At 44.3% G+C, this 25727-nt stretch overlaps 1 protein-coding gene across 11 annotated transcripts in view; it reads left to right on the top strand.

The window, feature by feature from the left end:
- The window catches only part of EPB41L1 (erythrocyte membrane protein band 4.1 like 1), a 209251-nt gene that overhangs the window by 143546 nt on the left and 39978 nt on the right, over window positions 1-25727 (top strand). For all 11 annotated transcript variants that reach the window (XM_077459075.1, XM_077459070.1, XM_077459073.1 and 8 more), the window contains 8 exons: window positions 1273-1377; window positions 2856-2898; window positions 4630-4705; window positions 6927-7145; window positions 13183-13270; window positions 15420-15572; window positions 16461-16558; window positions 20500-20675. In XM_077459075.1, coding sequence (XP_077315201.1) covers window positions 1273-1377; window positions 2856-2898; window positions 4630-4705; window positions 6927-7145; window positions 13183-13270; window positions 15420-15572; window positions 16461-16558; window positions 20500-20675 — 958 coding nt within the window. The remainder of the gene's footprint in view (window positions 1-1272; window positions 1378-2855; window positions 2899-4629; window positions 4706-6926; window positions 7146-13182; window positions 13271-15419; window positions 15573-16460; window positions 16559-20499; window positions 20676-25727) is intronic.

Genomic DNA, 25727 nt, shown 5'->3' with positions numbered 1-25727 from the left:
TGTGTGTGTGTGTGTATACTGTGTGGCCCCATAATCTATTGCCTGGGGGCCCCATAAGCTCCTATTGCCCGGGGGCCCCATGAGTTGTCAGTCCGCCCCTGATTGAGATAATGCAAAGTGTTCTCTAAATGGCAACCACGCCGAGTGAGAGCCTTTCTGTGTTCACAATGCAGTAGGGCAGCAATCTGGCACAGGACTCGGAAGCTAGTGGGGATCATTTGTAGTAGCAGTACCTACTGAAGTGATTTGCAGCTTCCACAGGGATTGGTTGGACCGATGTAACTCTGCAAAAAAAGAGCCTTACCTAAACTTCAGCTTTAAATTAGTTGCATTTTATGGAATACATAACTGCATTAACTAGTGCATAGCTCCCAACTGTCCCTGATTTCGAGGGACTGTCCCTGATTTGGAGTAATGTCCCTCTGTCCCTCATTCCACCTCATTTGTCCCTCATTTTCGTCTGATCTATAGAGTTTTATATAAAAGGCACTTTTTATCTTTCAAAAAGTGTTTCCCAGTGCTAAACCTTTCATCCGATTTCTAAATTGCTACATTTGTACATTTTAAATGCCAAGATAAAGGAATAGTAGTGGTAAAAAAAAGTCCTTTGTGATTTAATTAACCTTTTTTTGGTTAATTGTCCTTTAAGGAGGTGTGGCAGGGGGGCGTGTCCTATCCCTACATATATTTGTTAGTAGGTGTCCCTCATTCCCATCTCAAAATGTTGGGAGGTATACTAGTATAGTATAGTTTATGTTGAATTTCAGAGAAACCACCATCGCAGTTAGAGCATTAAAGTGGTTGTAAACCCTTACAACACACTTTGACATACAGGTAAGCCTAGATTAAGGCTTACCTGTAGGTCCAAGAAATATCTCCTAAACCTACACGGTTTAGGAGATAGTTGCCGAAAGACAGGCACCGCTGTCTACGGCGCGTGGCGGCTCCCGTGCGCATGCTCGGGAGTGACGTCATCGCGGTTTTGCCGAATGACAGCGGCGGAGCAGCAAGACCCACCGAGAAGATGGATGCGGCGGACTACAGGGGACAGCGGTGACTTCGCTGGCTCCTGTGTCAGGTAAGTGACACATAATGGACTACTATGCGATACATAGTAGCCCATTATGCTTTTTACCTTTGCAGAGAGACAAAGAGGAAATAAACTCATCAGAGTTTACTTCCTCTTTAATGACCATTCAACTTTCAGAAGGCCGACTAGGTGGTAATGTATATATGACCTAACTTTAGTTTCCTGACTTTTGTATGTTACAGAAACATGCGCGGGGCCAGGTCCTGTTTGATACTGTTTGTGGACACCTCAACCTTTTGGAGAAGGACTATTTTGGGTTGACATTCTGTGACACTGACAGCCAGAAGGTAAGCAGCCACTGTCATGCTTTTACTGCAGTGCCCATTTTGTTGATTTTAGGACTGTTATATCATTTGTAGAAATGCTGCAAATCTAATGCCTCATACACACGGTCAGACTTTCCGACAACAATTTGTGGAATTTTGGTTGTTTTCTCCAACTTGTCTTGCATACACACGGCCACACAAATGTTGGCCAACAATTACAAACGTGGTGACATACAAGACGTATGACGAGCCGAGAAAAAGCAAGTTCAATGGCTCCTTTTGCTTGATTCCGAGCATGCGTGAACTTTTGTGAGTCAGACTTGTGTACACACGATCAGAAATTTTGACAACAAAGTTTTGTTGGCGGAAAATTTGAGAACCTGCTAGCCAACATTTGTTGGTAGAAAGTCCGACAACAAATGTTCGATGGAGCGTACACGCGGTCGGACTTTAGCCAACAAGCTCACATCCAACATTTGAAAATCCGATCGCCTGTACAGGGCATAAGGTTTATTCATGCAGATAAGCCCAGAATTAATCCATCTACATCATGTATGAAGAATTTTAAAGGGGTTGTAAAGGTAAATGTTTTTTCACCTTAATGCATTCTATGCATTAAGGTGAAAAAACATCTGACAGTGCCTGCGCCCCCAGCCCCCCTGTTTTACTTACCTCACCCCTCGAAAGTCCCGCGCTCGTCCCCCGACGTCCTTTCCACCGTTCAGCCTGGCCGCTGATTGGCTGGAGTGGATGGATGGAAAGCAGCGCAGCCATTGGCTCACTCTGCTGTCAATCACATCCACTGACGTGGAGCGCCGGGGGGTGGGGCCGTGTGATACAGCGAGCGGCTATAGCCGCCGGCTGTATCACGGGAGCGCGCCCGCAGATGCTTCTCACCATGTGAGGGAGCTCGCATGAACGTGAGCAGCACCTGCGGGAGGAAGCCCAGACAGCCGCCGAGGGTCCCCAGAAGAGCAGGTTCGGGGACGCTCTGTGCAAAACGAGCTGCACAGTGGAGGTAAGTATAACATGTTTGTTATTATTATATTGATGGAAAATTCGATCGTGTGTGGACTCTATCGGATTTTTTCCGTCGGTAATTCCGATGGAAATAATTTGAGAGCAGGATCTCAAATTTTCCATCAACAAAGTCCGGTTGGACTTTTTCCGATCAAAGTGCCACGCATGCTCAGATCAAAGTACAAGAGCAAAGCTATTGGCTACAAGGCTGAACGTAGTCCCGTCGGAACGAACGAATGTCATCATGTTCCGAACGATCGGATTTTCCGACAACTTTGTTCGACTGTGTATGCAACACCAGTTTCGGACAAAATCAGACGGATTTTGTGGTGGGAATTTTTGACCGTGTGTACAAGGGCTTAGGCTGTTTATATCAAGATAACATGCTTCTATTGATAACCACATGGCATGGAAGTAACACCAAAGTGCAAGTAGCTTTGTCACTCTTCTGCCCTAAACTTTTCACTTTTGTCTTTCAGAATTGGCTGGATCCCTCCAAGGAGATAAAAAAACAGATCAGAAGTGAGTGTGGAAAATTGTCTCTGTCTATCTTTGTTCTTTTTGGTCATTCATTTTCTTTTTCTCTATCAGTCCCTTTAACATTTTTAATGAGGTTTTACATTTTTCAAATTCAAGTGGAGTTGATCCAAGGGAAGGTAAAACAAAATCTCCACTGATCTCACTGGTAATTTTGCCTTCTGTCTTAACAAACCTTCTTTTATTGCTTCCCTCCCTTCTTTCTCTTCTTTCCCATCCTTTCCCCTCTTTCTGTCTCTTCCAGTCCTCTCAATTGTGTTCCTTTCTCTCTCTTCTTTCTTTACCTTCATGTTATTATAGTCTCTTCCTACTTCCCTTCTCTTCCTTCCTTTTCTCCCTTCCATTCATTCCAGCGGCAGCTGGTGCTTAATATTTTTTTGGGGGGTGGGGGTCAGCAAACCAACCCTGCCCTCTTTTCTCGCACAACCGCCCTCACCACTCCCCCCTGCTTCAGGACGGACGGGAAGGCGGCGATCATTCCGGCTTTGACTGCTCCTCGCTCCAGTTTGCACAGGCTTCTCTTCCCGACCGAACAGGAAGTGGGCCCTGAGACCTGATTTGGTCAGGAGTCCTAAGACTCACTTCCTGATTGGCTGGGAGGAGAAGCAGGAAGACATTAGTGAATATTAATTTGCTAATGTCACACAACTGGGTGGGCTCAGTGCTCTGCGCCCCGAGCCCACCCTTTTTTTAAGCCAATTAGAGCCTCAGGCTATAATCATGTGGTTCAAAAAAAAAAACTCCATTGAAATCCATGCGTCCAGCACCCTGCATGTGGATTAGGGGCCAGGCGCATGGATTAGGGGGGTGGCACCCCCAATGGAGCGGCCGCCACTGGTTAATTCTGTTCTTCCTATTTCTTTTCTGCCATCCTTTTCTCCCTCTCATTCTTTTTTCTTTCCTTTTCTCGATTTCCACATTCCTTCTTTCACTTCCATTTTTTGTGTTTCCTTTCTGCCTCCCTTCTCTCTCTTTAAGGGGTTGATTCAATCAAGCAAATAGACTGTGCACTTTGAAAAGTGCGTTTGCTACAGAGCTTAGTAAATGAGAAGAAGCTCTGCTGACTTCCATCATCCAATCATGTGCAAGCAAATATGCTGTTTTTATTTTTATTTTCCTTGCATGTGATTGGGTACTCTTTGCAAAGTGAAGCTTTACCTAATTTTCTAAGCTCTGGAGCAACTGCACTTTGCAAACTGCACAGCCTATTTGCCTTTATTAAATCAACCCCTAATTCTCTCCCCCTGTTCACCCCCCCTTCCCTTTTTTTCTTTGCCTGCTTTAACCTCACATCTCTTTTGTCCTCTCCTTCCCTCTTCTTTCCATTTGTTCTTACCCATTTATTTTCTGTCCCACTCTCTTTTCTGCCTTTTCCCTCATTCACTGCTTTCTTCGTATCCATTTTGTTCCTTCCCCCCCATTTATTATTCTTTCCCCACCTCCTACTGTATCCCTTCCCTTCCTTCTATATCCCTTCCCTTCCTTCTATATCCCTTCCCTTGCTTCTATATCCTTTCCCTTCCTTCTATATCCTTTCCCTTCCTTCTATATCCCTTCCCTTCCTTCTCTACCCCTTCCCTTCCTTCTCTACCCCTTCCCTTCCTTCTCTATCCCTTCCTTCTCTCCCTTCTCTTCTATCCTTCTCTCCTCTCCACCCTTCCTTCCAATTACCATGTTCTGCCTATTCATTTCGGTCTTGTCTCTCTGTCTCCTCAGGTAGTCCCTGGTCATTTGGCTTCACAGTGAAATTTTACCCTCCTGACCCAGCGCAGCTCACAGAGGACATTACAAGGTGTGAGGAACATAATGATATGACTGTAATAGGACAGGGTGTACTTTTGGACTAGTTACCAAAATTAAAGAGTTGGATTAGTTTGTCAAGGGTAATGCCTGGCAGGCTCATGCTATAGCTATTTTATTTCCCTATTAAATGCCATACAACTCACAAAATGGTGAACGGTCGCCAATGGCAGTGGCTGAGAGTGGTTTGAGAATGACAACATATATACCACAAACTAATAGGCCTCTTACATGGTATAACAAGTAACAACAAAGAGAGACAAAAAGTAACCAGGTGAGGTGCCTCGATGCTATTGTGGTCTATTGGGGTAATAGCGAACCATGTGGCTCTCAATGGTTAAAGCCTATAGCACGCACTAAGAAAACAGTATTTCAGAAATCATCAAATGTAAAAAAAATACTATGCAGTACCTGAGATTGATCTATTTGCATTTATAAAGATCCAAGACCAAAAAAAAAAGAAATACAAAAAAAAAAAAAAAAGTAGTGGGGGAGGGGGGGGGGGGGGGGGGGGCTGGAACAATCCCATAAGCCTCTTGATGTACAGGAGGGCAAAAGTTGTCCAGTTGATCAGGAACCAGGCGAAAGTCACATGGCCAGAATTAAGTTGGAAGTTCATGCTAAAACTAAAATCCCTGCATCTATAGACACCCTTGAACTAACACTAACCTATCTAGCCCTGTAAAGAAAAAAGGAGTATAAAATACCTTTTCTGAAGCCAATCCGACCCGATCTCCAGCGGCGGAAGCTCTGCAGAGGACAACGGCTGTGAAATGAATGAGAAGTGACATCACCTATAGACTTAATATGGGGCTTCCATTGTCGGATGTGTCCTCTGCTCCCTCCTCCACAGTGAAGCCACGGCTGACAGCTCAGCGTGGGATCGGGTCGGATCAGCTTCAAAAAAGGTATGTATACTGTTTTTTTCTTTACAGGGCTATATAGCTTATTGTTAGATCATGGGTCTATAGCAGTGATTCTCAACCAGGGTTCCATGGAATCCTAGGGTTCCTCCAGAGGTTGTTAGGGGTTCCTTCAGCATTGGGCAATTTCTGCCTCTCAGATAAGTTCCCACTCACACCATTGATATTTTTTGCGATCTGTAAGGAGGTCATTTTCCCAATGACCACAAGTGTAAGGACCATTCCTCTCACTGACCATCACACTAATGTATCATGAGTTGTCGATTTCTAACTTTTAGCAGGGGTTCCTCAAAACTGGACAACTATTTCAAGGGTTCCTCTTTGTTGAAAAGGTTGAGAAAGGCTGGTCTATAGATGCAGGGATTTAATTCAAGCATGGACTTCCACTTTAAGCCTGGTACATACTGGAAGTTTTTTCCGTTTAACACAACGGGCTGAACGAAAAAAAACGGAGAGGTTGCCAATATTAATGCAGCATTCTCCCCTGTTGTGCCCTTGTGTTCTCACAGGGGCATTGCTCTCCCCCACCAGAATGCACTAAATAGCGCTCGCCGCCCTTGGCGCCATTGCTGATCGGATGCAGGTTGATTGCTGGTTTTCCAGGATGCCCGTTTGACAGAAGACGGTCGTTGGACCGGCTTCTGTAGAACAGACAGCTGTACACATTGGCCAGAATTTCATTTCAGGACTTTGGACTTGGACTTGTTGGCCACTATAAAACAGGGAGCGATTCTGAAACAATAAAAGTACTCTTTAAAAAGAACTGTTTTGTTTTTATCATTCAATTTAAAGCCTCAGCAACATTAGTAAAAAAAATAAAGAAATTCTCTTTTGTTAATAATAATAATAGAGCATCGCTATGAAGCCTTTTAGGCTGGCCATACATGGTTAGAATGTTGGCAAGTTCAGCAGGAACCAGACAAGATTGGAACTGTTAATGGGCAGGCTGAATGTACCAAGTTGATTGATCAACTTGGGTACAACCAGCCTGCCAGATTCTCTTGTGATTATGGTTAGCGGCTGCTGCAACCACTAGAGATAATCGCGGTCTTCCCCCAGCGGGGACAGCTTCCCCCCACTCTCCCCGCCGGGTTAAGAAAATGGCCCGGCAGGAGAGATTGACGCATCAGCACTGTCTGTTGCTCCACGTATGGCCAACCTAACAGTGGTTCTTTTGCAGAACATAATTAGAGATAGATAGGGATTGTAAAATGGAAGTGAGATGATGTAAACTGATTACATTCAAATGTATGGTTCTTTTTTTTAATGGCGTTATTCTGTACACCCCAGGTATTATCTGTGTCTGCAGCTGCGTGCTGACATCATCAGTGGGCGTCTGCCCTGTTCTTTTGTTACACATGCCCTACTGGGGTCATATACCGTACAGGCGGAGCTTGGTGATTATGACCCTGAGGAGCATCATGAGAATTACGTGAGTGAGCTCCGTTTTTCACCCAATCAGACGAGGGAGCTGGAGGAGAGAGTGATGGAGCTGCACAAGACATACAGGTAAGATTAGAAGGGTTGGGTTTCTGATGAGTAGTTTGCAGTGTTGGACTGAAAGCGCCCACATGCTTTAAAGCAGGGGTGTCCAAACTTATTTCAAAGAGGGCCGGATTTGATGAAGTGAACATGCGCGAGGGCCGACCATTTTGCCTGACATTCTTTGAACCGTTAAAATTCGGTCTAAGTGTGTTCGTTCGAGCTCTAATACACGGCCCAACAAGAATTCTCTTGTCTTTGTGGCTGTGTGTGGTAAGAGATGAGCTTGGGCATATTTGTACATACTGTATTAATTGGCGTATAACATAAATAAAGAACTGTGAAGCAAAATAATGGTCAGTGCCCACCAATGCAGCCTAATCAGTGCACATCTGCAGACCCACCATTGCCATGAATGTAGCCTCACCATTGCCAGGAACGCAGCATCATTGCCAGGAACGCAGCATCATTGCCAGGAATGCCTCACCATTGCCAGGAAAGCCTCACCATTGCCCGGAATGCAGCACCATTGCCAGGAATGCTTCACCATTGCCAGGAATGCTTCACCATTGCCAGGAACGCCTCACCATTGCCAGGAACGCCTCACCATTGCCAGGAACGCCTCACCATTGCCAGGAACGCCTCACCATTGCCAGGAACGCAGCACCATTGCCAGGAATGCACTGACGAGCGCCAAAGGAGAATCTCCTGTTTACATGGCGGCCTCTTTAATAGAAAGTCCCGCCTCCTTTGATGGACAGAACAGTCGTCCAATGGCAGTGCCGGAGACTGACCTCCTATTACAGAGGCCGCCCGTAAACAGGAAATTCTCCTGTGTACAGCGCTCGATTTTGTCCTCCCTGTACCTTCCGAAGCATATATATCTTTTGTGGCCCCGGCGCTGGGAGATCGTCGGGGGCCACAAAAGATATATATGTCCAAATAACCAGGCGGGCCGTTCAAAACAGGGCCGCAGGCCGTGATTGGCCCGCGGGCCGGACTTTGGACATGCCTGCTTTAAAGTGTTTGTGAACCCATTTGTATAAGTTATGCCAGACCCTCAAGTAGGGCCTGGCATAGCACACTGTGTATGTCATTTTAAAAAACAAGCAGTGTAAATATCGATTTTTAGCTGTCTTCAGGCCGGTCACATGAATCGCGGGCGCTTTCCAGCTCCGATGGATTGCTTCTTCCAGCCTGAAGGCAGCTGAAAATCAGTATTTACACTGCTCACTTTTTAAAGTGGTTGTAAACCCTTTACAACCACTTTTTTTCTACAGGTAGGCCTATAATAAGGCTGACCTGTAGCTACACTGGATATCTCCTAAACCTGCATGGTTTAGGAGATATCCCCTGTATTTGCACATGCCTACGCCATCGGCACATGCGCACTGAAGCAACAGCACATATATGTTCCGTTGCTTCAGTTAGACTGCAGTTACCATCGGCTCTCGCGCGCATACGCGGGAGTGACGTCATTGCGGCTCCGGCCAATCACAGAGCCGGAGCCCGCAATACCCGGAAGTAACTCTGGGAGTGATGTTGGCCGCTGGAGCGGGGTACGAGGATGGCTGCAGAGGCTTCGGTAAGTAATTCATAATGAGCTAGTATGCTATGGACCTCACAGCTCTAGTATGAACAGACCCTTACACACACACTGACCTCTGCACTGTAAAATACATACTAATGACTTCTGCACTGTAAAATTCATACTACTGACCTCTGCACTGTGAAATACATATTGTTGACCTCTGCACTGTGAAATACACACTACTGACTTCTGTACTGTGACATAAGTACTACTGACCTCTGCACTGTGAAATACACATAGCTCCCAACTGTCCCTGATTTCGAGGGACTGTCCCTGATTTGGAGCAATGTCCCTCCGTCCCTCATTCCTCTTCATTTGTCCCTCATTTTAGTCTGATCTATATAGTTGTATATAAAATTCACTTTTTATCTATCAAAAAGTGTTTCCCAGAGCTAAACCTTTCATCCAATTTCTACATTTCTGCATTTGCAAATTTTATAAGCCTATATAAAGGAATTTTAGTGGTAAAATAAAGCCCTTGTGGATTTAATTAACCTTTTTTTTTTGGTTAATTCTCCTTTTAGGGGGTGTGGCAGGGGGCGTGTTCTATGCCTACATAAATTTGCTGGTAGGTGTCCCTCATTCCCAGCTCAAAATGTTGGGAGGTATGAATACATACTACTGACCTCTGCACTGTGAAATACATATTAATGACCTCTGCACTGTGAAATGCAAACTACTGACCTCTGAACTCTGTATTACATATTACTGACCTCTGCACTCCATGTTACATACTTCTGATCTCTGAATTCCGCAGTACTTGCTACTGTCCCCTAATCTTTTCCAACTTTCTTTTTTAATGGGGAGGAAAAAAAAGTGCACTGGGCGCTGGTGACCTTTGATCTCTTCCATGTTGTCCAAGTAGATCTCCACCACTCCAAGGTTGCCTATCCCTGGTCTTGATCATCAGGGTCACCACAACTGAATGTGAGGGTAAATCCAAAATTTTGAGTTGCCACTAAAAGAGGAATAGAGGATACATTTTCCAATGGGCACACATCTTTCTGTGACAACTCTCTAAAGAGGAGGTTTTCCTCACATTGGAAAGATATCCTCTTAATTCTTGTTAGGACTACAGGACAGGAATTTACTGTTTGTAAAAAGACAGTGGTTTTATCTCCCCCTTCTCGATTTAAAAAAAAAAAAAAAAAAAGTTTTTAGATATACTTTAATCACTTTCTGGCCGTATACCTTACATATACGGTGGCAAGGTGGCACTGCTGCACTGGATCATGTACCTAGAATGTAATCCGACACTTCCAGGTAGAGGGCGCACACTTGTGCCGCCGGCGGGCCGTTCCCACTGTGATCTTATAAAGCGGGAGCTGATCTGCGGGTACCACGGACACAATGTCCACCGGCACCCGCCGATCACGGAGGAGAGACAGGACGGCGGTCTGCCTATGTCAAAGGCAGATTGCCGTTCTGACAGGAGGGAAGGCATGGATCCCGTGTCTCTGCAAAGCAGGGACTAGGATACACGTCTTCCCCTAGTAAAAGTGCCTCCCACCGTACATTGAAACACTGGCTAGGAACACAGTTAACCCTTTGATGTTTACCCCTTCCCAGCCAGTGTCAATACAGTGACAGTGGATATTTTTTTAAATATCACTGTATTCGTGTCACTGGTCCCCAAATAGTCTCAAAAGTGTCAGTTAGTGTCTGCCGCAATATCGCAGACTCGCTATAAATTGCTGATCACCTCCATTACTAGTAAAAAAATAAATAAATAAAAATATCCCATAGTTTGTAGATGCTATAACTTTTGCGCAAAGCAGTCAATATACGCTTATTGGGATTTTTTTTTACCAAAAATATGTAGCAGAATACATATCTGTCTAAACTGATACAGAAATTCGATTTTAATTTTTTTTTTTATTGGAAATGATTTATAGCAGAAAGTAAAAAATATAGTTTTTTGTTTTTGTTTTGTTTTTTCAAAATTGTCGGTCTTTTTTTCTTTATAGTGCAAAAAAACTACCGCCAAAAGAAGGCTCTATTTGTGGGGGGGAAAAAAAAGGACATAAATTTTATTGCATTGCATGACCGCGCAATTGTCAGTTAGAAAATGCAGCGCCATATCGCAAAAAATGCCCTGGTCAGGAAGGGGGTGAAAATGGTTAAGCTTTCTAATTGGGGTCCAGTCAAGGGCAAGCAGGGCAGATAGAAAATATGAAGTAAAGAGTTCTCCCAACGTCCCTAATCATTTGATCCCCAACAACAGCCCTCAGACAATGGTACTGATGGTTAAAACAATCAGAAGTGCAGGGTGTGGTGAGCAAATGGAGGGCTCTACCATCACTGCTGTCCATAGAAGTACCCCTTATCATTGCTGATGATGTAATTGGTGGGCCTTAATATACATTTTTGTACAGCTACACAGGCAGTATGCCCAAGGCAATCTGCAATCTGTACCACAGAAACCTGAAATAAACATGATGATGACATAAGTGTGTGGGTGCTGTGCGCAATTTCTGAGAAACACAAGCACAGATCTTTACCCCAGGGGTGCAAAAAGACTATTTATCACTGCAACTGAGCATATGGGTATTTAAATGTGTATCAAACATAGCATTGCTGTTTTTATTAATCTGAAACAGTCACAGGTTCATCAAGTTTAATTCTTTACAAATTTAAGAAGCGTTGGTCCAAATGGAGATAAATAAATATGGTAAAATCTGCCATCTTTGGAAATAAAAAAAAATAATTTGAATAATTCCTTAGATAAAAAAAAAAATCCCATGTCATTGTTTAATTAAAGTTATAAATAATATTAGATTTTAATTCTATGAATGTTTTTAGTCACCAGATATCTAGGTGTAGCAACTCCAAATCAGGGCCACCTTACTGCACTTCTCCAAGCTGCACCCCACCAACACAGACAATACATCTTCTATGTTTATGGTGAGACCATTCACCAGAGAATTGCACTGGGAAGAACAAGGCTTTGTTTTTCTTAGTTTTTTTTAATATTTAAAGTGTGTTTTAGTGGTTTAAAGCTAAAATCTTGAAATAAGCAAATACTGTCCATCTACAAGATGCATATTGTATGTACAACCCCAATTCCAAAATAGTTTGGACGCTGTGTAGAAGCTACATAAAAACAGAATGCAATGATTTGTAAATCTCATAATCCCATATTTTATTCACAACAGAAAATATAAAACATATCAAATATTTAAACTGAGAAAACATACCTTTTTATGAAAAAAATAAGGTCATTTTGAAATTGATTGAAGCAACATGTCTCAAAAAGTTGGGACAGGGCAACAAAAAGTTTTATATAGTTTTATAAAAAAGTTTTATAAAGTTTTTCATATATATATATATATATATATATATATATATATATATATATATATATATATATATATATATATATATATATATATATATATATATATATAATAAATAAATATAATATTATATATATATATATATACATATACATACACTTTTTTATTTTTTTTTTGATTTCACATGATGTATATGAGTAAAATAAATTTGTATACATCTATAGATACAGCAACAGGTTATTATATTGTGGTGGATTAATTGTACATTACAACATTGTTACTATTTACTTTAGTTACTCCTACTTCAGGGATCTCCAAACTATGGCCTTCCAGCTGTTGTGGAACTACACGTCCCATGAGGCATTGTAAAACTCTGACATTCACCGACACAACTAGGCATGTTGGGAATTGTAGTTTCTGAACAACTAGTTTGGAGACCCCCTGCTCTACTTAGTCTTGTCCTCTTCCTTTAGACCCCTTTCACACCACACCGCCCATAGCGTCGGTGGTAAAACACCGCTATTTTTTACCGCCGGATTTGCGGCGCATTTCGGTCGCTAGCGGGGTGCTTTTACCCCCGGCTAGGGGCCGAGAAAGGGTTAAAAGCGCCAGCAATACGCCGCAATAGCAGCGTTTTGCCAGCGGTATTACAGCGCTGCCCCATTGCTTTCAATGGGGAGCAGCGGTGGAGGAGCGGTACCACACCGCTCCTTCACCGCTCCAAAGAAGCTGCTGGCAGGACTTTTCCCTGACGTCCTGCCAGCTTTTTTAGGGCGGATTGCAGGCGCTATTTCTAACGCTATAGCGCCTGCAAAATGCCCTGGTGTGAAAGGGGTCTTAGAAAGTGAAACAAGAATATTAAATCTCCTTGCCATAGCTCTGGATTCACTTTTCCCTTGGAGTCTTGGGTGTACTTGCTCATCTTCAGGTGTTCCCACCCCCTCCCTTGCAGTTTATATAGTATATAATAAATAAAAACCATGGAAAATGTGCTCCCTGCCCGACGTGGTTATGGGTCTGTGAGCACACAACAACTCCAATGGCAAGACCTTGACATTCAAATTCTTCAAATTCAAGTGCTGAGGTTTTCCTTTTTGGAGAGACCATTGGGTTTAGGTCACAATGACCTGGGCTAAAACTATGTATATTATAATCTATGTATGTTTTTTCAAAACAGGGGAATGACGCCAGCTGAAGCAGAAATACATTTTCTGGAAAATGCCAAAAAACTATCAATGTATGGAGTGGATCTGCACCATGCTAAGGTAATTATCGTTAGGAAGACTTGGAAGGTGGAGATCGGTTGAGCCAATGTCAAAGCATACATGAAACTTGAGCCTCGTACACACTATTTGTTTTTTTCCGTTCAACCCAGCAGAGCTGAACGGAGAAAAAGGCAGCTCGGGAGCAGCCACTGTACTAACTATCCGATGTTAGTACAGTGATCTCCCCTGTTGTGCTATTGTGTTCTTTCAGGGGGACATGCCCCCCCGCCAGAACTCTGGAGCAGATCGGCAGACCTTCTTCGGTTATGCCCTATCGACAGAAGCCGGCCAAACGGTACACACGGGCCGAATGTCGCATGGTTTCTATTGGACCGGCCGATGCCGCCTGACATTCAGCCTGTGTGTGCTAGGCTTCAGAATTGGCATATAACATTAGCTGCCTGTGTCTGGTGATTGGCTGCTAAGGCACTACCTTGTATGCAGTAAGTGCACCCAAAGCAAAGACATGCCAGGCCTTTCAGTGAGCTTTGGTGATCACTTTGTGGAGGAGGGCTATTGTATTGTAGAAGTAGGATCCTTATGGTACAATGTTACTTTAACCGCTTCCGGACCAGCCGCCGCAGTTATACTGCTGCAGGTTGGCTCCCCTGTGCAAGCCGTCCTAGCTGTATGTCGGCTCTTTAAGATGCCACCGGAGGCGTGCGCGTGTGCCCAAAGAGTGTCCCCATAGCCAATGCTAGTGCCCCGCGGGTGTGATGACCTTCAGGCACCCTTGATTGCTCGTTACAGAACACAAACACACAAATTCCAGTTCTCTCAGGGGAGAGGAGACAGATTGTGTTTTCCTACTAAGAACACGATCCCTCTCTTCCCCTAGTAGTCCCATTCCCCGTACACTTAGAACAAACCTAGGGGACACAGTTAACCCCTTGATCGCCCCCTAGTGTTAACCCCTTCCCTGCTAGTTTTATTTATACAGTAATCAGTTCATTTTTATAGCACTGATTGCTGTATAAATGTCACTGGTCCCAAAAATGTGTCAAAAGTGTCCGAATTGTCCGCCGCAATATCTCCGTCCCAATAAAAATCACTGATCGCCGCCATTACTAGTAAAAAAATCAAATAAAATAAGTAAAGATTTTTTTTTTTACCGAAAATATGTAGAACATATCAGCCTAAACTGAGGAAAACATTTATTGAATTTTTTTTATTTGGGATATTTATTATAGCAAAAAGTAAAAGATATTGGGGGTTATTTACGAAAGTCAAATCCACTTTGCACTATAAGTGCAAAGTGCACTTGAAATTGCACTGAAAGTGCACTTGGAAGTCCAGTCGCTTTCAGATCTGAGGGGGACATGCAAGGAAAATAAAAAAACATCATTTTAGCTTGCACATGATTGGATGATAAAATCAGCAGAGCTTCCCCTCATTTCAGATCTACCCCTCAGATTTACAGCGACTGCATTTTCAGTGCAATTTCAAGTGCACTTTGCACTAGTTTGCACTTATAGTGCAAAGTGGATTTGCCTTTCGTAAATAACCCCCAGTGTGTGTTTTTTTTTTTTTTTCAAAATTGTTGCTCTTCCTCTGTTTATAGCGCAAAAAATAAAAAGTGAAGAGGTGATCAAATATCACCAAAAGAAAGCTTTATTTGTGGTAAAAAAGGGACGTCAATTTTGTTTGGGTACAGCGTCGCACGACCGGGCAATTGTCAGTTAAAGCGATGCAGTGCTGTATAACACAAAAAATGGCCTGGTCATTGAGCAGCCAACTCTTCCGGCGCTGAAGTGGTTAATATATTGTCAGACAGAGTCACTCCACAGCTATTATGTAATTGTTGCATATAGTTGAACTGACTTCTCTCTTGTACCTCTGTACTTGTATTTTCAAACCTTTAATCAAAAAATATTGAAAGTAAACTTTTTCATGGAGATCCTTATTAACATACTGGTTCTGTCCTGCATTTGAAGAAATTTCCTGGTGATTATTTTAAGAACTGCAGGATTCCTAAATGTACTATAGGGTGCTGAGAATGGGGTTAATCACTAAAATATTGGCTACAGAATGGCTCACACTAAATGTGTCTTTTTTTTGTGGCAAATGCTGTATATTCAGGCTTGGTACTATATCTGAAATAATTATCCACTATATTTTTACGCTATGTTTTTTTTTTTCCCCCTCCCAGGATTCTGAAGGTATAGATATAATGCTAGGCGTCTGTGCCAATGGGCTTCTGATATACAGAGACCGTCTGAGAATAAATAGGTTTGCCTGGCCCAAAATCTTAAAGATTTCTTACAAGAGGAGTAACTTCTATATTAAGATCCGGCCGGGCGAGGTAAGTGGTGTAAAAAGTACAATAGAGATTGCAAAAATAGAAATAGTTTTTCTTTAATTGGATTAATGAAGATGATGTATGAATACCGGAGGAAAAGAAAATAATGCTTTTGTCCAATTAGATTTCACCAGTCATTCCAGTTGGTTACACCGAATTTATCATTTAGTTAAAGTGGATGTAACCCCAAAAACATTTTTTTTTTTTAAATTAAGGCTTGCACCTTGTACAGTATAGGATTTCATGTCATCTGTGCCAAGTCTTGCCACGAAGAGTTAATCCACCTCTGAGCTGTCCTCTTATGTTTTTTCAGTGAGATAAAAACAGACAGAGAAATAGGAGTCCATTTCTCCCCCTTGCTCTGAGTGACAGGTGATTTACATATCTCATGCACCAGCCTGAGAGAAACATTCTGTGTACTTCAGATCCCCTCCTCCTTTCTCCAGCTCTCCCAGGATTGGCTGCTCCACACATCAGCATGCTGAAGTCATGTGGTGACTTTTCTGGTTTTTGACTGGATGTTAGTGATCATAGCAGAAGTTCAGTGTAAGAAATACACAGGAGAAAATGTTTGTTGACAAGGGTAGTGTAGAGGTGGGCGGGGAGTCTACTGACATCAAAACTCCACCCACCGAGCTTGGACAACAGACCCACCCACAGAATCTGCAGTTCTTGGGGTCTCATAACAGACAGATGGGAGACATTTGACAGGTAAGGATGCATGCAGGAGGCATGTATCTCCTTTTAGATAACCACTATGGCAGTAGTTTAGAAAGGATGAGAGTGGGTTTACATCCACTTTAAGATTTCATAAAACAGCTGCATTATAATGGAACTTTTACAAGCAGCTATAAGGCATCTAATTTCTATCCCACTTGTTCTTTGTTCTAGTATGAGCAGTTTGAAAGCACCATCGGATTCAAACTACCAAATCATCGAGCCGCAAAGCGCCTCTGGAAGGTTTGCATAGAGCATCACACATTCTTTAGGTGAGTTTATAGAATTTCACTAACATCAGTTCAGACAGTATTATTATTATTTTTTTACTAGATTTATACAATACTATACTTTACAACAGACCACACCTACCTAATTCCAGAAAAAGATTGAGACTTTGGAACGTAAAGTGGAACTTGACCTGAAAAGGGAAGTTCCACTCAACTTTCCCCTTCCCCCCCTCCCCTCTTATCAATGTGATTTTTTTTTTTTTTTGGTGGGAGCGAGTGCCTATTTCTGGCAGGTACCCACTTCCACTTCCGCTCTGTTCACCTAGGTTGGCGGGCCCTCTTAACCTACAACCCCCTCCCCCCACACACACCCCCCTATCCCCCAACCTCCTGGGACACGTCACATGTCCCAAGAGACTGCAGAACATTGAGAAAGCACACCGCGTCCCGCGCATGCGCAATGAAAATTGGGCTGTGAAACACCAGAAAGTCACAGCCATCTTCCCACAAGCAAAATGTTGGCGCCTGGGGACCCGAAGCCCAGTGAAGAACCGGCCTGGTGATACCCTCTTTTTAGAGGCACCCAGTTCCCACTTCCTCTCTGGGCTCCGTGGCACCGGAAGGAAGATCACCTCTCCCCCCTCCCTCCCTGCAATCTTCTGGGACACATCACAGGTCCCAGAAGATTGCTCGGCCATTCACAGCGTGCATCGCGGCTCACGCATGCACAGTGCATGCCCGACTGTGAAGCCACAGCCAAGCGTGCACAGTAAGAATGCCCGCACCTCGGAGAGGAGCTGGGGGTTCGTATGCTCGTATCCCTGGACCGCGGGACAGGTGAGTGTCTGTCTGATTATTAAAAGTCAGCAGCTACACTTTTTGTAGCTGCTGACTTTTAATTATTTTAATTTTTTTGACGGAACTCAACTTTAATAAACCTGCAACACATTTTTTACCACATTCACCAGTTTACATTTGTGCGTTGTGGCACGCTATCACACATGTGCCTTGTGGTGTGTTGGTTAGCTGCACTGGTATGCCCTTCAAAATGAATGCCACTGCAACACGCTGTATTGTTCAGTATTACGGTACCTAATGCTAAAATATGCCTTTACCTGCATAATACCAAAACACACAGGTCTGAGTGGGCCATAAAATCAAATCTTAGGCTGGGTTCACACTGCTGCGATGCGGGAACGCTGCGAATCCGCTGCGGTTTCCCGCATCGCATGCCTCCCGGCGGCAGTTCACACTGCCCTATGCGAACTGCTGGGAGTGTCAGTGAAAAGTTAATGACACCCCCAGATCAGTTTGCATATCGCAGTGCGATCTGCAAACTCGGACAGGAATCGGATCGCATGGTGTGAACACCCATGCGATCCGATTCTGCTGCGGACCAAAAAAAGGGTCCTGTGCGAGTTTGGGCCAGATGCGATGCGAATTCAGCCATACTATCTGTATGGCTGAACTCGCATCGCACAGAGATCGCATGTGATTTGCACTGCAGTGCGGTGCGAATCACATCCGATCTGGTCACCGCAGCAGTGTGAACCCAGCCTAAAGCCAATGTAATGTTGTAAAGGGTTCATGACAGCCATGGCACTATACTTGTTTATAATGGCCATTTTTATTGAAAACCAAAGTAAAAGTTCCTGTCCTACAAATGGCTGTCCTAAATACAACAGCAAGGTTATCCCTGCAGGGGTGTCTAGCATTCCTCCTTCAATGCTGTACATAACACAGGTGCTTCCTGCAGCCTCATTGCACACTTTTGCAGTGATGCTTCAAGCTCAGAACTTTTAGCTCGTCCCTCAGGCCCATTGGGAAGGGGACAATGGGTAGGGGGACTTCATGGGGCTGAAAATCTAAGTATACGTTTACACAGAGGATGCTCCTATAACCCTTCACTGTAAACAGTTGTCAAATGACAACTTCCTACTTGGTACATTTCACTGAGTATTCTGTGTGTTTATGGACGTAGAGCCCCCCCCCCCCCCCCCCCGCAGGAGCTGCTTGGCAATTTGGGTGTTCTGCACCTCGATTCCAAGAACACCTTCAGCCCCTCTGACACACCTGGTTGAATGAAAATTATGTCAAACACTTATAAAAACACAGTTAGGCCCGGTTCACACCGCTGCGGGGGGAGATCCGGATGTGATTCGCACAGCAAATCACATCCGATCTCCGTAGCGATGCGAGTTCAGCCATACAGATAGTATGGCTGAATTCGCAGCGCTCCCGCAGCAAACTCGCACAGGACCCTTTTTTGGGTCCGCAACAGAATCGGATCGCATGGGGGTTCACACCATGCGATCCGATTCCTGTGCGAGTCGGCAGATCGCACTGCGATATGCCGACGGATCTGGGGGTGTCATTAACATAACATTGACACTCCCAGCCGTCCGCATAGGGCAGTGTGAACTGCCGGCGGGAGGTGTGCGATGCGGGTAAACGCCTCGGATTCGCGGCGTTCCCGCATCGCTATAGTGTGAACCCGGCCTTATAGTTACCTTTAACTTGGCTATAAATTGGCACCAGGAAATAGACACAAGACCGCTTAATGGTAAATGAACTCATTGGGGTTGATTTACTGAAATTGAGGAATGCAAAATCTGGTGCAGCTGTGCATAGAAACCAGCTTGCAGGTTTTTTTGGCAAAGCTTAATTGAACAAGTTGAAGGTTGAATCTAATTGGCTACCATGCACAGCTGCAAAAGATTTTGCACTCTTCAATTTTAGTAAATCAACTCCAATGCATTGGTATGGGTTAGAATAAATGGTGGTTTGGGCATAAATGAGTACACAGAAGGTAGGTTCGGACACAGTCTGTTAGACAGTATAATCACTGTGCCAAAGTAACTTAGAATAGAGTTCTGTACCACTACACTAGGACTAACTCATGAATCTGCAACATCAGCAAAAAACAGTACAGCTAAGTGTCTGCAATGTGAATGATAATACTGTGACTAGTCTAGAGTGCACTCTAGGAGAATGAATAGGATATAGTGTAATGTCCCCTGAGGTGTACCTCTTACCATGAGTAATAGATTAAGATCTCTGTGTAGCAGCTGAAAAGGGACAATCTTTATTCCTAACTCTTCTGCCAGCTAGTGTTGGGGCCCCAGTTGTATCATTGGTGCATGTGAGAATAGTACTAGTCAAGTCTGCAGGCAGCAATAAGGCTACTAGATGGCTGTATGGTCAGTTCCTAAAGGGCTCAGTCTCTTTAGCAGCAGATAGTAAATCCTCACAGCAGCAGCTCAACGGTCCCAGTGATAATGCAGCTCACCATCTGGTCACACACAGCTATTAGTCCACTCTCTGCTCTGCCCCCAGGTGACTCTGGCTGTTGGCACATCTAGTCTCTTCACTCCATATGCGGCCATCATTATGCAGCAGTGGTGGTGCACAATGGACAGCAATATGCACTCTCCGGGCTCCCTTGTGGCAAGAGGAAGCTATGTCCTGTACAGCAAAAAAAAAAAATGCATCTCTTTCCCCTCCTCCCAGCAATCTCCTCCTGGGAAATGCAGTTTAAAAACTCTTGATTACAGTAGAGTCTCTCTCCTCTATTCTACAGTTCCCACAGTGCAGCCTGACTTCAATAGAGTCTATTGAACTCTTCCTGCTAAACAGCTCCCGCCTCTTGTTGCCATTACCCAGTTTAGCACCACGGGGTAGCAGCTACTGAGAGCAGTTACAGTCAGTGTTTCTCTAACTCTCCATTCTTAGCCAAGCACCTGGCTACACAGAGGCATGGCTGTCTTGTGTAATACTAGCATGTTTACAACACAATGAGCAGGCTCTGTAATGCACAAATCATGTCTAAGGTCAGACAATAACACCACAACAAACCAGATTACAGTGTCAAAGTTGGCTCTGCAGTGTCCTTTGCTTTAATCATAAAACTACTGCTGTATATATATAAAAAAAAAATGTTACTTACAAAAAGCAAATATTAACCCCTTCTATCTCATACCCAGGCTGGTTTCTCCAGAGCCTGCCCCCAAGGGATTCCTAGTGATGGGCTCCAAATTCCGATACAGCGGACGTACGCAGGCGCAGACCCAGCAAGCAAGTGCTCTGATAGACCGGCCGGCTCCTAACTTCAAGAGATCTGCCAGCAAGCGATATACACTGTCTCAGAGTGCCGAAGGGGGTATGTGCAACATGTACATATATGCAACATTTACAAATAAATCGGTTCCTGGAAAAGGGCACAGAATTAATGCTTTTATCCAGCAAACCTAATTTCCTTATTTTAGTTTGAGGTTGTAGTTATTTTCATCATGAAGGCACACTCCAGTAAAAATTGAGCATTAAGGTGACACTAAGCTCAGGATCACAGTAGGGGTAAAGCCTTTTTGGGCACTTGTACCTACAGGTAAGCCTATAACAAAGCTTACCTGTAGGTACAGTGAATATCTCCTAAACCTGTACGGTTTAGGAGATATTCAGACTGCATGCAGCTGGTGTGCCATCCCTTTGGAGCTCTGCGTGGGAGTCACATCATTGCAGCACAGCCAATCAGCCGGCTGGTGGACGCGAACCCGGCAAGAAGACCAGGTGAAGATGGAAGCGCCTGACGGCGGTGACAGTGCAGCGCTGGGGGGCTTTGTTTTAAGGTAAGTATTTCATAATTTGCTAATATGCGATGTGTACTAACATATTATGCCTCTACCTTGTAGAGTTTAAAAAACAAATATTTGGTGCGGTTTACTACCGCTTTAAGAAAAAAATAATTCTAGTCTGTATTCCTATCATAAAACAGAACTTTCTATTGCTCAAAGTGATCTGCAAACTCTCCCAAATTAGTTCATCTTGCTGTAGTTCTTTGACTTTCTGGTAGAGGGTGACAACTTTCGTTCTCCATGGTCCCTCTGTGCGTTGGAAAGTAGCCACCCTCTAGTATTCATTCCCTGGAGACTACAAATGTACACGCGGATGCACACAGTGCCGGCAGTGCGCAGAACATATATATACTTCAATCCTCCCCTCAACCTAATCACCAACCATTTATCTCCATTGCTCATTTGAGTAGAATGAAAGTGAGGGGGAAGAGGACACCTTCGACCTTTAACAGAAGGATTGTATGCACAGTAAGAAATCATTTTTATTCAAAATAATTGCAGCGCTGTTATGTTTGTAAAAATGGTTTTATGAAAAAAGAAGATTATGGTTTAGTGTCACTTTATACCTTGAGAGAGAGCATAGCTTACCTTCTGAGCAGTTTGATCCTTCATCCAGACACTGCTAAACTGCATCAATCCCCTATTCTATTCTGTGTGTTATCTGGCGATCCTGGAACACACCTGCTGGAGATGCAGGAACACAATCAGTAAGCTCAATGTAAAAAAAAATATGTTAGCACTAGGAAGTTTCACATAGCCACCAATCAGATTAAAACCTGCTTTGGAAGTTTGAATGTCACTGATGATGCAGGTAGAAAACAAAAATGAGAGAATTACATAGCACAGGCTATTGCCGTTCTACTGATCTTATTAAAAGGTGCGTGGGCTTGACACCCACTATGCAATACCTGACACCTCAGAAAATAATCTATTAATATAAATGGCTCAGTACATAGAAGCCTTCAGGAAATGGGTAAAGTCACCTTGCAATTCATGTTGCTGAAATTGATGTAGAGTGCAACTGTCAAGGTGTGCAGTCCATTGTTCTCCTGGAGGACCCTTCCGTAGGTGGTTTAAGAAATATGTACTCAGGAAGTATTGGAAGCTGCCACCAATTACCTCCTCTATGGAAAATACTATCTTCCTAGCTGTCATGTCCATCCAATGCCTTTGCTGACCTGGCTTTCTTGATTTCCATGTTTTGGTTAATGCATCAGAAAGTATTGAGGCCAGAGACATCCAGACATCTAACATTTCTTGAAGTAGATCAGTAGTGGCAACCATAATATTCCTCTCAGTACAGGTTTTCATCCAAACGTGCCCACCGAGTGTGATATTTGTGTGGGATCCCTTAGAGACACGGTCATTTACATATACAAGGCAAAATGACAGTGTGTGATAACAGCCTTTCACCTTCCTTGAAAATTATACTCAATACTGTGCTCCTTTGCTACTTCCTTGCTATACAGATCTAAAAGAGCAGAGCTTCGGGTTCATATGGCCACCCAGCTCACCCGCTTCATGTGACAGTGCTATGGCCTGAACAGCCAACTGACTGGCCCAAACAATGTCATGTGGGGAAGTGCATTAGCGTCACCCATCTGGGTGAGCTATGGCATCATCTAACAATGGCAAACAGACAAACATTTCCTGGCACACTTACCAACTGGCCTGCAAACAAACTAGACTGACAATGTCCATAAATTCACATTAAAAACAGAGGGTTTCGCTGCATGCATTTGGGAAAATAAAAATGGAAGCCGCAGTACCCACGTCAGGGGTCTTCTGTATATTGCGGTCCTAACTCTATAGTTTTGAAAGTCTCCAAGTTGGAGCACATAATGCAGTGTTTAAAGGGGTTGTAAAGGTTTGTGTTTGTCCACCTTAATGCATCTTATGCATTAATGTGAAAAAACACTTGTCATTCACTGGCCCCCTAGCCCCCCCATTTTACTTCTCTGAACCCCTTCATTCAGTCAGTGGGGACACACTGTCTCTCTCTCCACGGGCTCCAGGCACTTGTTTGGATAGATTGATAGCAGCGCAGCCATTGGCTCCCGCTGATGTCAATCAAATCCAATGACCCGGGGGCGGAGCCGAGTCCTGCATTCGGTCTGTATGGACGCCGAATGCTGGACTCGGGAGCATGCCCGCAAGGTAATCCCCCGGGAGAGCGCTTCTCCCAGGGGGTTATCTGATGCGGGGAGAGCTGCTGGGGGACCCCAGAAGAGCAGGTTTGGGGCCATTCTGTGCAAAACAAGCTGCACAGTGGAGGTAAGTATGATATGTTTGTTATTTAAAAAAAAAATTACTCTAATGCCCCGTACACACGAGAGGGATTAAGTCTGACAGACTTCCGACGGAGTTCTAGCGGAGTTCCGCCGGAGTTCTGGCGGACTTTTCGACCGAACGGACTTGACCACACACCATCACACCAAACTCCGACGGAGTCGAACGTGATGACGTACGACTGGATTCGACGTAGGAAGTTCATAGACAGTAGCCAATAGCTGCCCTAGCGTCGGTTTTAGTCCGTCGGAGTAGCACACACACGAGCAAATTTTTCGAAGGGGACCGGGTCCGGCGGAGTTCCGTCGGGAAAATTTGAAGCATGCTTCATTTCTAAAGTCCGTCAGACTTTTGCGAAGCTAAAGTCCGTTGCAGCCCACACACGAGCGGATAGTCCGCCGGACTCAGTCCGTCGGAGTTTGGATGTCGAAAAGTCCGCTCGTGTGTACGGGGCATTAGGCCTCTTTCACACGGGGCGGATCAGTAATGATCCGCCCATGATGATCCGCTCGCTCAGCGGGGATCGCTCCGTTGTCCCCGCTGAGCCGGCTGCGGACAGGGCGGTCTCCGCACACTGTGCAGGGACCGCCCTGTCAGCTCTCCCCTCTCCTCTATGGGGATCGGATGAGCATGGACCGTGTGTCCGTGTTCATCTGATCCGCTCTGCAGACGGATAGAAAAATAGGATTTTCCTCCGTCTGCAGAATCGGACTGTTGCGGAGGCGGAGGAAATCGGGTGTCTGCGGATGTTCATCCGTAGACACCTGCTATCCCATAGGAATGAATGTATGCCCGTATTTCATCCGCAAACGGATGGATGAAATACGGACATATCATCCACATGTGTGAAAGGGGCCTTACAATCGCTTTAAATTAAGGTTTGTGTGGAGGGATCCGCCTCCTCAAAGGCACGGGGATAAATTGGACACCTAGCATTAGCACAATGACAGTTGAAGGTATCCAATGTGCCCCCACACCAAATCAGCAACCAACCTATACAAAAAGATGGCAATTACCCCAGCCTTCAAACAAACCATATTAACCCCGTCTAACAATTTACGTTAAAAACGGAGGGCTGTGTTGCACACATTTGCAAATATACTGTATGTGGAAGCCGCAGTGCCCATGTCAAGACCTCTTTATACTGCAGTCCTAACTGTCATCTGACAATGGAGCTCATCTAGGGTGGACTACTGCAGTGGGTGAGCAGTCAGGTAAAGGGGACTGAATATACTTTGCAGGGAGGTGATGTTGTCCCTTTACCCTAAACTATTTGCCATATGTCCTTTTAGTAAATACATGTGAAGAATTTTAGTTCTTACATAGTTGTACAGGGGTTGGACAAAATTATGGAAACAATTATAGTAAAAGAACAAAATCATTACCTAACATGGTGTTGGACCACCTTCGGAATTCAAGATGGCCTAAATTCTTCTGGGAATTGACAAATATACATTTTGAATAGTGGATAATGGAATCTGAAACCACGCTCAATGCAAAAATCCGGATCACAATTCTATGCAATGGTCAGTTAACCTTGTCAAAAACACTTCTGCTTATCAGATGACCTTTTCCCGGAAACTGTGTATGCCATCATAACCTTTAATACTGTACCTCGCAACACCATAAAACAAATTGGCAACTTCAGTCACATAGGCACCAACTAAGCGGGCACCAACAATTTGTCCACTTGAAGTCAGTAAGCTCTGACATGACTCAGTATTACTAGCAGCGCACGCAGTGAATGATGGACATTTGCGGCACGGTTGAGAAGCTCTTTCAGCTTGTTAAAACTGCATCACAAAGCCCTACAATAGTTGGTATGGAGCGGGACGGGAAGCCGCACGCCGCATCCTTAACAACCGATGAGTCATCAGCTGTCAGCGGGCTTCCAAGCTGACAGCTGAAAGAAAAAAAAATGCTGGTAAAAAAACAAAAACAATGCCACACTAAAATTTTGAAACAAAACTGCGTGGGGTTACCCTAAAAACCCATAGCTGACCCTTATGTCTGGTATGAAATTTAGGGGGAATCCCACACCAAAAATGTAAAAAAATAAAAATAACGGCGCAGGGTGCTCCCCAGACCCTTATCCAAGCATGCCGCCTGGCAGGCCGAGAAAGGAGGGGGATGAGTGAGCGGCCATCCCCCTCCTGAACCATACCAGGCCACATGTCTTTAATATGAGGGGTGGGTGCTTTGGGGCAGGGGGGCTCTGTGCCCCTCACCCCAAAGCACCTTGTCCCCATGTCGATGCCTCTTCCCGACAACCCTGGGCTGTAGTTGTGGGG

Source organism: Lithobates pipiens, unplaced genomic scaffold, assembly GCF_037356315.1.
Source record: "Lithobates pipiens isolate NorthernLeopardFrog02 unplaced genomic scaffold, aLitPip1_a1.2 Scaffold_28, whole genome shotgun sequence".
NCBI classification, from domain to species: domain Eukaryota; kingdom Metazoa; phylum Chordata; class Amphibia; order Anura; family Ranidae; genus Lithobates; species Lithobates pipiens.
Note: the sequence above shows the minus strand (reverse complement) of the source record. Positions and strands in the feature narration are given on the sequence as shown.